Source organism: Coregonus clupeaformis, chromosome 12 (assembly GCF_020615455.1).
Source record: "Coregonus clupeaformis isolate EN_2021a chromosome 12, ASM2061545v1, whole genome shotgun sequence".
NCBI lineage: Eukaryota > Metazoa > Chordata > Actinopteri > Salmoniformes > Salmonidae > Coregonus > Coregonus clupeaformis.
This window is the reverse complement of record NC_059203.1, coordinates 52,874,783-52,889,934: the sequence shown is the minus strand read 5'-3', so window position 1 is coordinate 52,889,934 and position 15,152 is coordinate 52,874,783. Positions and strand designations below refer to the sequence as shown.

The window sequence follows — 15,152 nt, the reverse complement described above, 5'->3', positions numbered from 1 at the left end:
GCCTACCAATGTTGTGTTGGTGTCATGGGTGGCCACGCAGTCATGGGTGAACAGGGAGTACAGGAGGGGACTCACACACCCCTGTGGGGCCCCCGTGTTGAAGGTCAGCGTGGCCTCAGCCGTAGCCTCAGGGTTGTCTGCGATAGTCCTGTGTGCTGTAGCCCTGTCCTTTAGCTTAGCAACAACCTCTGTGTTAATCCTGGTCTTTTGATTGGGGAAGCAGTGAACCGTCACTGTAGGGACAACGTCGCCAATGCATTTCCGGTAATGGAGGTGGTTAGCTCGTCAATGTTATCGGCTGAGTCTCCCTTTCTCTCTTCCCACCATCTGACCCCCTTAACTCAGTATTGGACCACCTCAAACCCTGGGCGACTGCACACCACTGCAGAATAGGGTTCTAGTTCAGGGTTCATGGGTGAGTGAGAGCACAGAGGTATGACTGTCTGCTTGGCTGTCTGCAGTGCAGACACAGCTGTAATGTCCACAAGCATTTAGCTTTCATACTACATCAGGTTGACTGTGTACAGAATATGTACCTGACAATGAAATTAGCCAGTCTGCAGAGTGGCTAGGATCTGTGCCGACACAATATTGGGGAGGTGCACAAACCTGTGCGTGTGTGTGTGTGTGTGTGTGTGTGTGCATGCTCAGACCAAGGAGACAGCTGCTTTTAACCACTATCACATAATTTAGGCTGCACGGACCTTTACAGATATAGGGCCCACTGAGTCCGACCTGAACTTCACACACACACACAAACACACACATGGACACACACCGGCAGTGTCTGTCCGGGCCTTCATACAGAGACGCACACATCTCCTGTGACAGTGTCAGAACAACTCTGCTTAAACAGTCACATACAATAGAGAGAAAAGCAGAGCGCGACGTGTGTGTGTGAGGTAGGGGAGAGAGAGAGAATTCTGATTTAAAAGCTCATTTGTCTGGGGGCGAGCCCACCCCAGAGGGTTGCATTATAAACCGTAATAGCTTGACATATTAATCTGAGACTCTTTTCTTTGAGCTTAATGAACACATCCATCCTCGGGTGTGTGCGTACTTGGTGTGGGTGTGTGTGTGTCGTTAGAGTCAAGTTCCTCTGAGAATATACATGCATACATAAACACACATTAAACACAGATTACACATACACCTAGGTGAATATACATTTTTGTTGCACAGCCCCAGTGTAAGACAGGGTGTCAGGGTGGGGTAAAACAGCGTGTCAGGGTGGGGTAAGACAGGGTGTCAGGGTAGGGTAAGACAGGGTGTCAGGGTGGGGTAAAACAGGGTGTCAGGGTGGGGTAAGACAGGGTGTCAGGGTGGGGTAAAACAGCGTGTCAGGGTGGGGTAAGACAGGGTGTCAGGGTGGGGTAAGACAGGGTGTCAGGGTGGGGGTAAAACAGCGTGTCAGGGTGGGGGTAAGACAGGGTGTCAGGGTGGGGTAAGACAGGGTGTCAGGGTGGGGTAAAACAGCGTGTCAGGGTGGGGTAAGACAGGGTGTCAGGGTGGGGTAAGACAGGGTGTCAGGGTGGGGTAAAACAGTGTGTCAGGGTGGGGTAAGACAGGGTGTCAGGGTGGGGTAAGACAGGGTGTCAGGGTGGGGTAAAACAGCGTGTCAGGGTGGGGTAAGACAGGGTGTCAGGGTGGGGTAAGACAGGGTGTCAGGGTGGGGTAAAACAGCGTGTCAGGGTGGGGTAAGACAGGGTGTCAGGGTGGGGTAAGACAGGGTGTCAGGGTGGGGTAAGACAGGGTGTCAGGGTGGGGTAAGACAGGGTGTCAGGGTGGGGTAAGACAGGGTGTCAGGGTAGGGTAAGACAGGGTGTCAGGGTAGGGTAAGACAGGGTGTCAGGGTAGGGTAAGACAGGGTGTCAGGGTGGGGTAAGACAGGGTGTCAGGGTGGGGTAAGACAGGGTGTCAGGGTGGGGTAAGACAGGGTGTCAGGGTAGGATAAGACAGGGTGTCAGAGTCAGATAAGACAGGGTGTCAGGGTCTGATAAGACAGGGAGTCCGGGTGGGGTAAGAAAGGGTTTCAGGGTGTGGTAAGACAAGGTGTCAGGGTAGGATAAGACAGGGTGTCAGGGTAGGATAAGACAGGGTGGGGTAAGACAGGGTTTCAGGGTGAGGTAAGACAAGGTGTCAGGGTGGGGTAAGACAAGGTGTCAGGGTGGGGTAAGACATGGTGTCAGGATGGGGTAAAACAGGTTGTCAGGGTGGGGTAAAACAGGCTGTCAGGGTGGGGTAAAACAGGCTGTCAGGGTGGGGTAAAATAGGGTGTCAGGGTGGGGTAAGACAGGGATCCAATGAGGCCGTTGACTGATAAATCAGTTCCGCTCAGAGAGAGGAGAGCACAATCAGAGCACAGGGGATGGGTGTTATTTCCAACCAAAAACACACACATCAACATACACACAACATTTACAGACTACAGTATGTGTGTGTGTAGTCTCTCCCATCCACTTTGTCAGTGAGGAGTTAACTGTCTGCTTTAGTGAGCTCAAGCCTCAGCCGTAATGCCTCTCTCTGCCCCAGGCTTCTGACTGGATAACTAATATGTCTGTTATAATTGAAATAAACGTTTAAGCTGAACCTACCAGGATTAGACAACAGTCCTGACAGTGCGTTCCCACACACACACACACACACACACACACACACACAAACTGAAGCAGGCAGCCACAGGCCATGTACACTAGCCATGTTCAGTGGTGTAAAGTACTTAAGTAAAAATACTTTAAAGTACTACTTAAGTAGTTTTTGGGGGTATCTGTACTTTACTTTAACATTTATATTTTGACAACTTTTACTCTTACTTCTCTACAATCCTAAAGAAAAGAATGTACTTCTTACTCCATACATTTTCCCTGACAAGCAAAAGTACCCGTTACATTTTGAATGCTTAGCAGTACAGGAAAATGGTCCAATTCACAGACTTATCAAGAGAACATCCCTGGTCATCCCTACTGTCTCTGATCTGGCGGACTTACTAAACACAAATGCTTCATTTATAAATGATGTCTAAGTGTTGGAGTGTGCCCCTGGCTATCCGTAAATGGGGAAAAAAACAAGAAAACTGTGCCGTCTGGTTTGCTTAAAGATGCACTATGCAGAAATCGCACCTCCATTTCCTGGTTGCTAAAATTCTAATAGTTCACCTAATTTCAATTTGTGTGACAAAACAAGTAGAGAATCATTTTACCATCTAAACCGCTGTGAAAAATATTTTCTATAACCAAAAATATTGTATTTTCAGCTGTTTGAAGCTGGTGTACAAAACTGAAACTTAAAAACGGGAAGCATAGAAATAGCGCACATAGAACAGATCTACCGCTTCTTAGACTTGCTTTTAATTAGAATGACAGATCTATAACTCACATTTCTATGTGAATTTTGTCAGGTTGCCCAAAAAGTTACATATTGTAGCTTTAATATAAGGAATTTGAAATGATTTATACTTTTACGTTTGATACTTAAGTATATTTTAGCAATTACATTTACTTTTGATACTTTAGTATATTTTGTAGACTTCTATTAAAACATTATTTTACTGGGTGACTTTCACTTGAGTCATTTTCTATTAAGGTATCTTTACTTTTACTGAAGTATGACAATTGGGTACTTTTTCCACCACTGGCCATGTTGCCTTAACAAGAAGCTGCACTGGCACTGTCATCACCAAGGGACCAGCACACATATACATACAGTGGGGAAAAAAAGTATTTAGACAGCCACCAATTGTGCAAGTTCTCCCACTTAAAAAGATGAGAGAGGCCTGTAATTTTCATCATAGGTACACGTCAACTATGACAGACAAATTGAGAAAAAAAAATCCAGAAAATCACATTGTAGGATTTTTAATGAATTTATTTGCAAATTATGGTGGAAAATAAGTATTTGGTCAATAACAAAAGTTTCTCAATACTTTGTTATATACCCTTTGTTGGCAATGACACAGGTCAAACGTTTTCTGTAAGTCTTCACAAGGTTTTCACACACTGTTGCTGGTATTTTGGCCCATTCCTCCATGCAGATCTCCTATAGAGCAGTGATTTTTTGGGCCTGTCGCTGGGCAACACGGACTTTCAACTCCCTCCAAAGATTTTCTATGGGGTTGAGATCTGGAGACTGGCTAGGCCACTCCAGGACCTTGAAATGCTTCTTACGAAGCCACTCCTTTGTTGCCCGGGTGGTGTGTTTGGGATCATTGTCATGCTGAAAGACCCAGCCACGTTTCATCTTCAATGCCCTTGCTGATGGAAGGAGGTTTTCACTCAAAATCTCACGATACATGGCCCCATTCATTCTTTCCTTTACACGGATCAGTCGTCCTGGTCCCTTTGCAGAAAAACAGCCCCAAAGCATGATGTTTCCACCCCTATGCTTCACAGTAGGTATGGTGTTCTTTGGATGCAACTCAGCATTCTTTGTCCTCCAAACACGACGAGTTGAGTTTTTACCAAAAAGTTATATTTTGGTTTCATCTGACCATATGACATTCTCCCAATCCTCTTCTGGATCATCCAAATGCACTCTAGCAAACTTCAGACGGGCCTGGACATGTACTGGCTTTAGCAGGGGGACACGTCTGGCACTGCAGGATTTGAGTCCCTGGCGGCGTAGTGTGTTACTGATGGTAGGCTTTGTTACTTTGGTCCCAGCTCTCTGCAGGTCATTCACTAGGTCCCCCCATGTGGTTCTGGGATTTTTGCTCACCGTTCTTGTGATCATTTTGACCCCACGGGTGAGATCTTACATGGAGCCCCAGATCGAGGGAGATTATCAGTGGTCTTGTATGTCTTCCATTTCCTAATAATTGCTCCCACAGTTGATTTCTTCAAACCAAGCTGCTTACCTATTGCAGATTCAGTCTTCCCAGCCTGGTGCAGGTCTACAATTTTGTTTCTGGTGTCCTTTGACAGCTCTTTGGTCTTGGCCATAGTGGAGTTTGGAGTGTGACTGTTTGAGGTTGTGGACAGGTGTCTTTTATACTGATAACAAGTTCAAACAGGTGCCATTAATACAGGTAACGAGTGGAGGACAGAGGAGCCTCTTAAAGAAGAAGTTACAGGTCTGTGAGAGCCAGAAATCTTGCTTGTTTGTAGGTGACCAAATACTTATTTTCCACCATAATTTGCAAATAAATTCATTAAAAATCCTACAATGTGATTTTCTGGATTTTTTTTCCTCAATTTGTCTGTCATAGTTGACGTGTACCTATGATGAAAATTACAGGCCTCTCTCATCTTTTTAAGTGGGAGAACTTGCACAATTGGTGGCTGACTAAATACTTTTTTTCCCCACTGTATATACACATATACACACATATATATATATACACACATTATATATATATATATAGATCCACACATAGGGCTAACAGTAGTGTATAGTTACATATCGGGATATTATTTTTGATTATATTGTATTGTTTCATTTTGACAATATCGCAATTTTGAAAGCCTTTTACATTTAATTCATCTCGTGTCATGTTAACATAGCTTTTTGCGACCCACGGAAACAACTTTGCAGAAGACCACCACAACATATGAAATCCTCAAACGTTGCTGCGAGAATCGGCACCGCTCTGTCAACAGAGCACGGTGCTTATTATCGGATGTATTAGGATACAAAATCCGACTTTTTGGATATAATGTTAATGATATGTTAGAGAAAGACCCCACTGAATGATTCAGAACATGAAGAATCATATTTGTCTTGGTAAAATGTATTTGATAAAATAAGGAAGTGAAATTTCATCATTTTATAGTTACATAAGACAGAAGGTTGTGTGTTCAAATCTCATCACGGACAACTTTTGCAATATAGCTAATTAACAACTTTGCAACTACTTACTACTTTTTAGCTACTTTGCAACTACTTAGCATGTTAGCTAACCCTTCCCCTTCCCCTAAACCTAACCTTAACCCTTTAACCTAACTCCTAACCTTAACTCTAACCTTAACCCCTAACCCTAACCCCTAGCCTAGCTAATGTTAGCCACCTAGTTACCTAGCTAACGTTAGCCACAACAAATTGGAATTCATAACATATCATACAAATTGTAATTGAGGATATTTCATATGAAATGAATTATGGACATTCACAAATGAATACATACCATACTCGTTTGAGTGTCCCAGATTTTCATTTACTATTTCTACCCCTGAATCCAGGTTGCAGGAGCGAGATGGCGCAGTCAATATTTTGTATCATATCGCTTTGACAATATCGCAATATTATTTTTGAGGTATTTGGTGGTACCTGTATTTATCCTTCATAGCTTGTTCTCCAACTTTCTTTTAGGGTGTTTTCACATATAATCCTCTTTAAAAGAGCCAATCCCAGTCCTCTTTAAAGTGAACTCTGGGGTTAAACAAAGCAAAGGAACTCATTACTCTTTGTATTCACACTGCCCTTGCCTTAGAATGAGGACTCAACACTTTTGCAAGTTCACTTCAGCTATTTTGTGGTCCGAGTCCTCTTTGTATTCCCATTGTTATGTTTAGAAAGGAAGCAAGATCTTTTTCCAACATTCACTCAATGCACTCCGGGTTTTTACAAAGTGCAGGACAAGCCATTCCATCAGAACTTGTTATCGGACATGTAGATTTACCTCCTTACATTTTGGAAGCTAATAGATTGCTTTTAGTTAAAAGATAAGACATTATAATTGCAATTAGAAGATACTATTAACATGTAAATACTATTTGGTAACAGAATAAATTGCATTAGAATAACTGCAGATTAAATAATGCTGTAATTGAAAATTGTACACCCAATGTAGGCTACTGCCCCTTTAAGAGCTATAATTCATATTGTACCCTATGTTGTGATTCTCACCAAATGTTTTTGTCTTCTCACACTATTCAAACCCCACAATTGAATAAACAGCTTTTGAAGCTATCTTCGCCTATAGATCACATTTTGCAAACAAGTAATCTGAACTAAAAACATATTTTGGAATTTTTGTGCATCCTTGACAATTGCTAATCAATATCTAAAAACAGCACGTTTTTTTCCCCACTAACCTGCACATAATCTTCTCTCTTTCCTGGCAACAATGTGAGGGGTTATGGGAGGGGAAATGGTGTTGCAGTAGTCTAGTATGGAGCCAGATACCTGCCAAAAAGGTTGAATTTACGAATTGTTAGGATCATAAGAAAGTCCATAAGTAAATTGTTAGGATTGTAAGAAAAGCCATGCGTGAAACATGACATTTCATCTGTGAACATACAAGAACCATGTTACGATTACAGACTAACATTTTAGGCTTTAACAAATCTTGTGTTGCAATTCCGATGTACAATAATACCTTTCAGAGTTTTGGCAGTTTCATCTCACCAACAACAAAAATGTACATCAAACGGCCTGTGAGGAGTGCTACCCGAACAAGCATAACACAGTATAAAAAAAACAGAAGTCAGGGAAACCGGAAAGAGGTATCCGGCACGTTTTCAAGTTCAAAGTCTCCATTCTCTATTACTCCTCAGTTGAGTTTACTTCACATTTAGGTAGCTAATGTAATGGATTTATTTGCCAGCACAAGTCTAGATAGCACTAGCTGTATTATGCCTACAACAGTGAAGTTTCAGTCCGCTAGATGTATCTCTACAGCATGGGCATATCTCTGGGTGATGTGGACATACCCATGCATGCACCTTATCAAAATATGACTAATTCAATATTGCACCATCCCATTCTCTGGGCTCTGTCTGCAATCATAACTAGTAGTACAGTGCCTTTGGAAAGTATTCAGACCCTTCCCCCACATTTTTTTACATTACAGCCTTACTCTAAAATTGATTAATTTGTTTTATTTTTCTCATCAATCTACACACAATACCCCATAATGAAACAAAAACAGGTTTTTAGAAATGTTTGCAAATTTCACAAAATAAATAAATAAAATAACACATTTACATAAGTATTCAGACCCTTTACTCAGTAGTTTGTTGAAGCACCTTTGGCAGCGATTACAGCCTCGAGTCTTCTTGGGTATCACGCTACAAGCTTGGCACACCTGTATTTGGGGAGTTTCTCCGATTCTTCTCTGCAGATCCTCTCAAGCTCTGTCAGGTTGGATGGGGAGCGTTGCTGCACAGCTATTTTCAGGTTTCTCCAGAGATGTTCGATCGGGTTCAAGTCCGGGCTCTGGCTGGGCTACTCAAGGACATTCAGAGACTTGTCCCAAAGCCACTCCTGCGTTGTCTTGGCAGTGTGCTTAGGGTCGTTGTCCTGTTGGAAGGTGAATCTTCGCCCCCAGTCTGAGGTCCTGAGCGTTCTGGAGCAGGTTTTCATCAAGGATCTATCTGTACTTTTCTCCGTTCATCTTTCCCTTGATCCTGACTAGTCTCTCAGTCCCTGCCACTGAAAAACATCCCCACAGCATGATGCTGCCACCACCATGCTTCAGCGTAGGGATGGTGCCAGGTTTCCTCCAGACGTGACGCTTGGCATTCAGGCCAAAGAGTTCAATCTTGGTTTCATCAGACCAGAGAATCTTGTTTCTCATGGTCTGAGAGTCTTAAGGTGCCTTTTGGCAAACTCCAAGCGGGCTGTCATGTGCCTATTACTGAGGAGTGGCTTCCGTCTGGCCACTCTACCATAAAGGCCTGATTGGTGGAGTGCTGCAGAGATGGTTGTCCTTCTGGAAGATTCTCCCATCTCCACAGAGGAACTCTGGAGCTCTGTCAGAGTGACCATCGGGTTCCTGGTCACCTCCCTGACCAAGGCCCTTCTCCCTCGATTGCTCAGTTTGGCTGGGCGGCCAGCTCTAGGAAGAGTCTTGGTGGTTCCAAACTTCTTCCATTTAAGAATGATGGAGGCCACTGTGTTCTTGGGGACCTTCAATGCTGCAGACATTTTTTGGTACCCTTCCCCAGATCTGTGCCTCGATACAATCCTGTCTCGGAGCTGTACGGACAATTCCAGTCCGCCTGGCCTTGCTGCTATTCCAGTTTAAACTGTTCTGCCTGCGGTTATGGAACCCCTACCTGTCCCAGACCTGCTGTTTTAAACTCTAATGATCGGCTATGAAAAGCCAACTGAGATTTATTCCTGATTATTATTTGACCATGCTTGTCACTTATGAACATTTTTGAACATCTTGGCATGGTTCTGTTATAACCTCCACCCGGCACAGCCAGAAGAGGACTGGCCACCCCTCATAGCCTGGTTCCTCTCTAGGTTTCTTCCTAGGTTTTGCCTTTCTAGGGAGTTTTTCCTAGCCACCGTGCTTCTACACCTGCATTACTAGCTGTTTGGGGTTTTAGGCTGGGTTTCTGTACAGCACTTCGAGATATTAGCTGATGTAAGAAGGGCTATATAAAATAAAATTGATTGATTGATTGAATTCCTTCGACCTCATGGCTTGGTTTTTGCTCTGACATGCACTGTCAACTGTGGGACCTTATATAGACAGGTGTGTACATTTCCAAATCATGTCCAATCAATTGAATTTACCACAGCTGGACTCCCATCAAGTTGTAAAAACATCTCAAGGATGATCAATGGAAGCAGGATGCACCTGAGCTCAATTTTGAGTCTCATAGCAAAGGGTCTAAATACTTATGTAAATAAGGTATTTCTGTTTTTTATGTTTAATACATTAGCAAAAATTTATAAAAACCTGTTTTTGCTTTGTCATAATGGGGTTTTGTGTGTAGATTGATGAGGATTTTATATTTATTTAATCAATTTTAGAATAAGGATGTAACGTAACAAAATGTGGAAAAGGTCAAGGGGCCTGAATACTTTCCAAATGCACTGTATCCCAACCAGAAGCTTGGATTACAGGCAACATCCGCACTGAGCTAAAGGCCAGAGCTGCCGCTTTCAAGGAGTCAGACACTAATGATTGTAAAAAATGCTGCTACACCCTCCGATGAACCATCAAATAGGCAACGCGTAAGACCAAGATCGAATCCTACTACACCGGCTCTGATGCTCGTCGGACGTGGCAGTGCTTGCAAAATATCACGGAATACAAAGGGAAACCCAGCCGCGAGCTGTCCAGTGACGCAGGAAGTATGCAGCACCCCTGAAAAATCAGAACCAAAACATATATCAATACAATTAAAACATTTTGAAAATTATATTTTTTTCACAAACTAGTGGACTGGGCCTTTACTAGTCCTGTATTAGTGGACCGTTATAGCTGTCTGTAGCGCGGGCAAATCCCCCCTCCCCTCAACGAAAGAAACCGCACCTCCCCCAAACATCTCCCCACGGCTATGCGCGATGCTACCAGACGAGCTAAATACAGTCTATGCTCCCTTCGAGGCTAGCAACACTGAACCATGCATGAGAGCACCAGCTGTTCCAGATGACTGTGTGATCACGCTCTCCATAGCCGATGTGAGTAAGACCTTTAAACAGGTTAACGTTCACAAGGCCACTGGGCCAGAGGGATTACCTGGACACGTTCTCAAAGCAGACCAGCTGGCTAGTGTCTTCACTGACATTTTCAACCTCTCCCTGACCCAGTCTGTAATACCTACATATTTAAAGCAGACCACCATAGTCCCTGTGCCCAAGAAAACCAAGGTAACCTGTCTAAATGACTATCGCCCCGTAGCACTCACATCTGTAGCCATGGAATGCTTTGAAAGGCTGGTCATGGCTCTCATCAACACCAGCATCCCAGACATCCTGGACCCACTCCAATTCGCAACACCATAGTGCCCTCCAAGCTCATCACTAAGCTAAGGACCCTGGGATTAAAAACCTCCCTCTGCAACTGGATCCTGGATTTCCTGACGGGCCGCCCCCATGTGGTGAGGGTAGGCAACAACACATCCGCCACGCTGACCGTAAACAGCGTGCTTAGTCCCCTCCTGTACTCCCTGTTCACCTACGACTGCGTGGCCACGTACAACTCCAACACCATCATTAAGTTAGCTGACAACACGACGGGGTAGGCCTGTTCACCGACGACGATGAGACAGCCTACAGGGAGGAGGTCAGAGACCTGGCAGTGTGGTGCCAGGACAACAACCTCTCCCTCAATGTCAGCAAGACAAAGGAGCTGATCATGGACTACAGGAAACAGAAGGCCGAGCACGCCCCCATCCACATCGACGAGGCTGTAGTGGAGCAGGTCGAGAGCTTCAAGTTCCTCGGTGTCCACATCACTAAGGAAGTATCATGGTCCACACACACCAACACAGTCTTCCCCCTCAGGAGGCTGAAAAGATTCGGCATAGGCCCTCAGAAAGTTATAAAGCTGCACCATTGAGAGCATCTTGACTGGTTGCATCACCTCTTGGTATGGCAAGGAAATCAGAAGTGTGGAACTCCAATAAACACATTCCAAATTGAAACACTCATTTTGTGGTACAATTTTCTTTTTTTTCATTTTAGTCATTTAGCAGACGCTCTTATACAGAGCAACTTACAGTTAGTGAGTGCATACATTATTTTATTCATACTGGCCCCCGTGGGAATCGAACCCACAACCCTGGCATTGCAAACGCCATGCTCTACCAAATGAGCTACATCCCTGCCAGCCAATCCCTCCCCTACCCTGGACGAATTGTGCGCCGCCCCATGGGTCTCCCAGTCGCGGCCGGCTACGACAGAGCCTGGATTCTAACAAGGATCTCTAGTGGCACAGCTAGCACTGCGATGCAGTGCCTTAGACAACTGCGCCACTCGGGAGGCTAGAACAATAACAACCATACATAAACAAAAGACAAACAGACGCAGACAAATTTCAACAAACATTAATGACATCAGACCTGCTCAGACCCACATGTTCCCACCTCAACCATATGTATGTCTCAACCACACTCCCCCTCATCCTTTATCCCCTGGAACTTTCCAGTGCTTGTAGCACTCTATGCTAGATGGCCTCAAATTGCACGGTTCTATTTTTCTCAGTAGCCCACACCTTTTCAATATTTAAATAATAATACATTCATCCACTTTCGTAGTGACGGAGAATAATTTGATTTCCAGTTTTTGAGTATACGTTTTTTCAAAATCATTGATGAGAAAAGTATGGTCTACCCCATTGGGTATCTCACTGCACCCTCATATGCCATGTCTTGAAATATGCAGATAGACGGAATAAAAGTAAACATACATTGTAAAACTTCTGACAGCCAACTTTCTAACTTTATTGAGTCCTTGTTAGTTTTACACTTTGAAACACATTTAATGAACAGCTTTTGTAAAACTTCAACACAGCTACGAGCTAGGATTAAATACTGAATATCCCCAATAAACAAAGTATTGTGTGCCAGCCTCATACAATTCAACAAATCACATATGTAGGAAGATCATTTACTGTCAAGCCCAGGGTTGTGTCTCAACACTGTTTGGGCTATATCCCAATTCTCCATCCTTCTACCGTTGTGCAATTGCACGCTACCCATCATAGATTTCATGCAGGTTGATGTTTGATGTCATGAATCTTCCCCTGGAGGCAGAACTGAGCGATTTCCGCTAGATGGGCCAGCTGCAAAGTCAAAATTGGCAATATCCCAAAAATTCATGAAAACAAATATGTCCTTTTTGTTCTTAATTTGAGGTTAAGGTTAGGCATCAGGGTTAGCAGTGCGGTTAAGGTTATGGTTAACATCAGGGTAAGGTTTAAAATCTGATTTTAATGATTTTGTGGCTGTGCCAGCTAGTGACCTGCCTCCAGGGCAAGATTCATTACAATAAATACCAACCTGTGGATTCCATGGTGGAACTCCCTCCAGCCAATGCTTCTTTACACCAATCCAATGCTTCTTTACACCAATCCAATGCTTTCTTATACCAATCCAATGCTTTCTTATACCAATCCAATGCTTTTAAACCCATGACAGGGAGTTGGCAAATGCACACTTTGGCAGAAGGGTGCAGAATCGGAATGCAGCAACAGTCTCTTTTCCTTGTCTCCTGTCCTTCATTGCCATTGATAGGTCAAAATACTGGATGGGTTTCCACCACAATGACCTCACTTATATAATAATAATATAATATGCCATTTAGCAGACGCTTTTATCCAAAGCGACTTACAGTCATGTGTGCATACATTTTTACGTATGGGTGGTCCTGGGGATCAAACCCACTACCCTGGCGTTACAAGCGCCATGCTCTACCAATTGAGCTACAGAGGACCACATTATTATTATAAAGATTTAGGGGAAGAGCAAGGGGGCTTGAACCAGCGACCCTGCGGTAAGAGAGAATGAACTATAGACCACCTGTGCCATCATCTCTCCTAGCAGAACAACAGTAGTCTGGGGAGGAGACCCCCTAAAATCCACACCTCTTGGCAGAAGCTCTGCCGGGTTATGGAGGTAATTGGATACATGGAAAGGATACCTGTGTGTGTGTGTGTGTGTGTGTGTGTGTGTGTGTGTGTGTGTGTGGTGTTCTCCCTCACCTGAGGTAGCGCCGCGTAGATCTGACGCTGGAGCACGTCCCTCTCGTGCAGCGCACCCTGAAGCTTGGTCTGTGATTGGATGAGTGTCTCCTGGGTCTCGCGCAGGGACTCCAGCAGCTTGTCTCTCTCGTCCAGCATGTTGACCATCAGCTGCTCGAAGTTGGCTTCCGGGTCCGAGCCGTTCTGAGCCCCTCCACCCCGGGGAGGACCCCCCGAGTCCCCCTCAGTGATCGTCGGCATCACCTCGCACATCATATTCGCTGCTTGGTGCTTACAGTCCTATAGGCGTGTATCGCTGTAATGAGATGGCTGATATCCTTGGCTGTCTGTAGGCTACTCGCTGCCGCTGGCTAATAACCACAATGATTGATTGATGTGAATAGACTATTTATTGTTGATGATCGCGAAATGGCATGGGATGTGCCGCGCGCACTGGGGGTAGATATCCTAATGATCAACTTTCTTCCAGAATCATGAAATTGAAAATCAGACGAGCATTGACCTTTTTTCCATGTCTGCTGGCGATGGTTCATCTGGCACGTCCGCCCAACCCCGCGCGCCACTCATGTAATTCCAGTGCGTGTGATTTGATTGACAGATCATAGACACTGTGATGCCGCCGCTGACCCTGTAGATGACAATGGTTCCGAGGTTTCTTATGCGCTCTTTCGGTTCAACAGCCACCAGTTGCCGATAACCTCTCAGCGAGAGAGACGGCGATAGCCAGCTAGGCATGTCTGCGGCATCCGCCTTCTCAACCCCCCGCTGCCATCTCCACACCACCACCGAGCAGACACACACACCACTCCTCCTTCTCCCTCACACACTGGCTCCCGCAGCTGTCACCACTACGGTTACGGAAAGGGAGCAACTCCCCGCTATCTGCAAAACAATTTACGCATAATTTACATAGCTATCCACATGGTCGCACGTCGTTTATTTTCCCCCTTTTGACCAGCGGACAAATTCAGTATTGTGTTTAGACTAAGAAAAATCTTCGAATGCTCTCCATAATTTTTTTTTTACATTTGCTCAAGCGGCAGAAGAACCCCTCACATCAGCACCACCATGCGCGTCCACGCGCTATTATGCCAGGCAGTGCAGGCGCGCTCTGCGCGCTCTGGCGACTGAGAGCAAAATAGTGTCATGCGCAGCGCTGCCTGATGGGACCCGTTATGAATTATGGCACTGGAATGAAATGGAAATTAAAATACCGCATCGGGATATAAACTGGATGTTATTCATAAACAAATGCATTAGGGTGCCTAGCCTATAGCCCATTGGACATAGGCTACCGAAACAATAGCCTACCCATAACCTTCCAAGCATAGGCTTCTGTTTGTCTTATCTTAATGCGTTGTTCAGTAACAACACAACGCCTGGTGGCTTGTGTTATATCTATAAATGCTGCATTTACGCTTCATAAATCTCATTATAATCTAATACATTTTCTGATGCATTTTCGCCGGTATGGTAGAGCTATGACACAAAGGTTCTAGTAGGACTATGGCTGACATAGCAATGTCCTATGACTGTAGAGGGCTAGGCTACTATACTGTAAAGACTATAAATTCATGTTTGATTCATGTTATGACCAAATCGTAAAATGTAGGATGTCAGTAAGCTAAAATGGTTTCATAGTAGCCTAGCTTGTCTCTCTTATGCTACTCCGTAACCAGATTTAAAATGACGAAATCCTTTGGGAATTTAAGTGTGGTCCTCTGTAGCTCAATTGGTAGAGCATGGCACTTGTAACGCCAGGGTAGTGGGTTCG

At 44.5% G+C, this 15,152-nt stretch overlaps 1 protein-coding gene across 10 annotated transcripts in view; it reads right to left on the bottom strand.

Moving 5' to 3' along the window:
• Positions 1 to 15,152, bottom strand: part of LOC121577696 (liprin-alpha-4) — a 163,153-nt gene that overhangs the window by 144,105 nt on the left and 3,896 nt on the right. For 5 of the 10 annotated variants that reach the window (XM_045223932.1, XM_045223935.1, XM_045223936.1 and 2 more), the window contains exon 1: positions 13,379 to 15,144. The exons of 1 other annotated variant lie outside the window; for it this stretch is intronic. In XM_045223932.1, the coding sequence (XP_045079867.1) occupies positions 13,379 to 13,633 (255 nt within the window). In that variant the 5' untranslated portion in view covers positions 13,634 to 15,144. Of the gene's footprint in view, positions 1 to 13,378; positions 15,145 to 15,152 lie in introns of those variants that run through there. 4 more of the 10 variants (XM_045223930.1, XM_045223931.1, XM_045223934.1 and 1 more) reach the window with 1 other exon arrangement.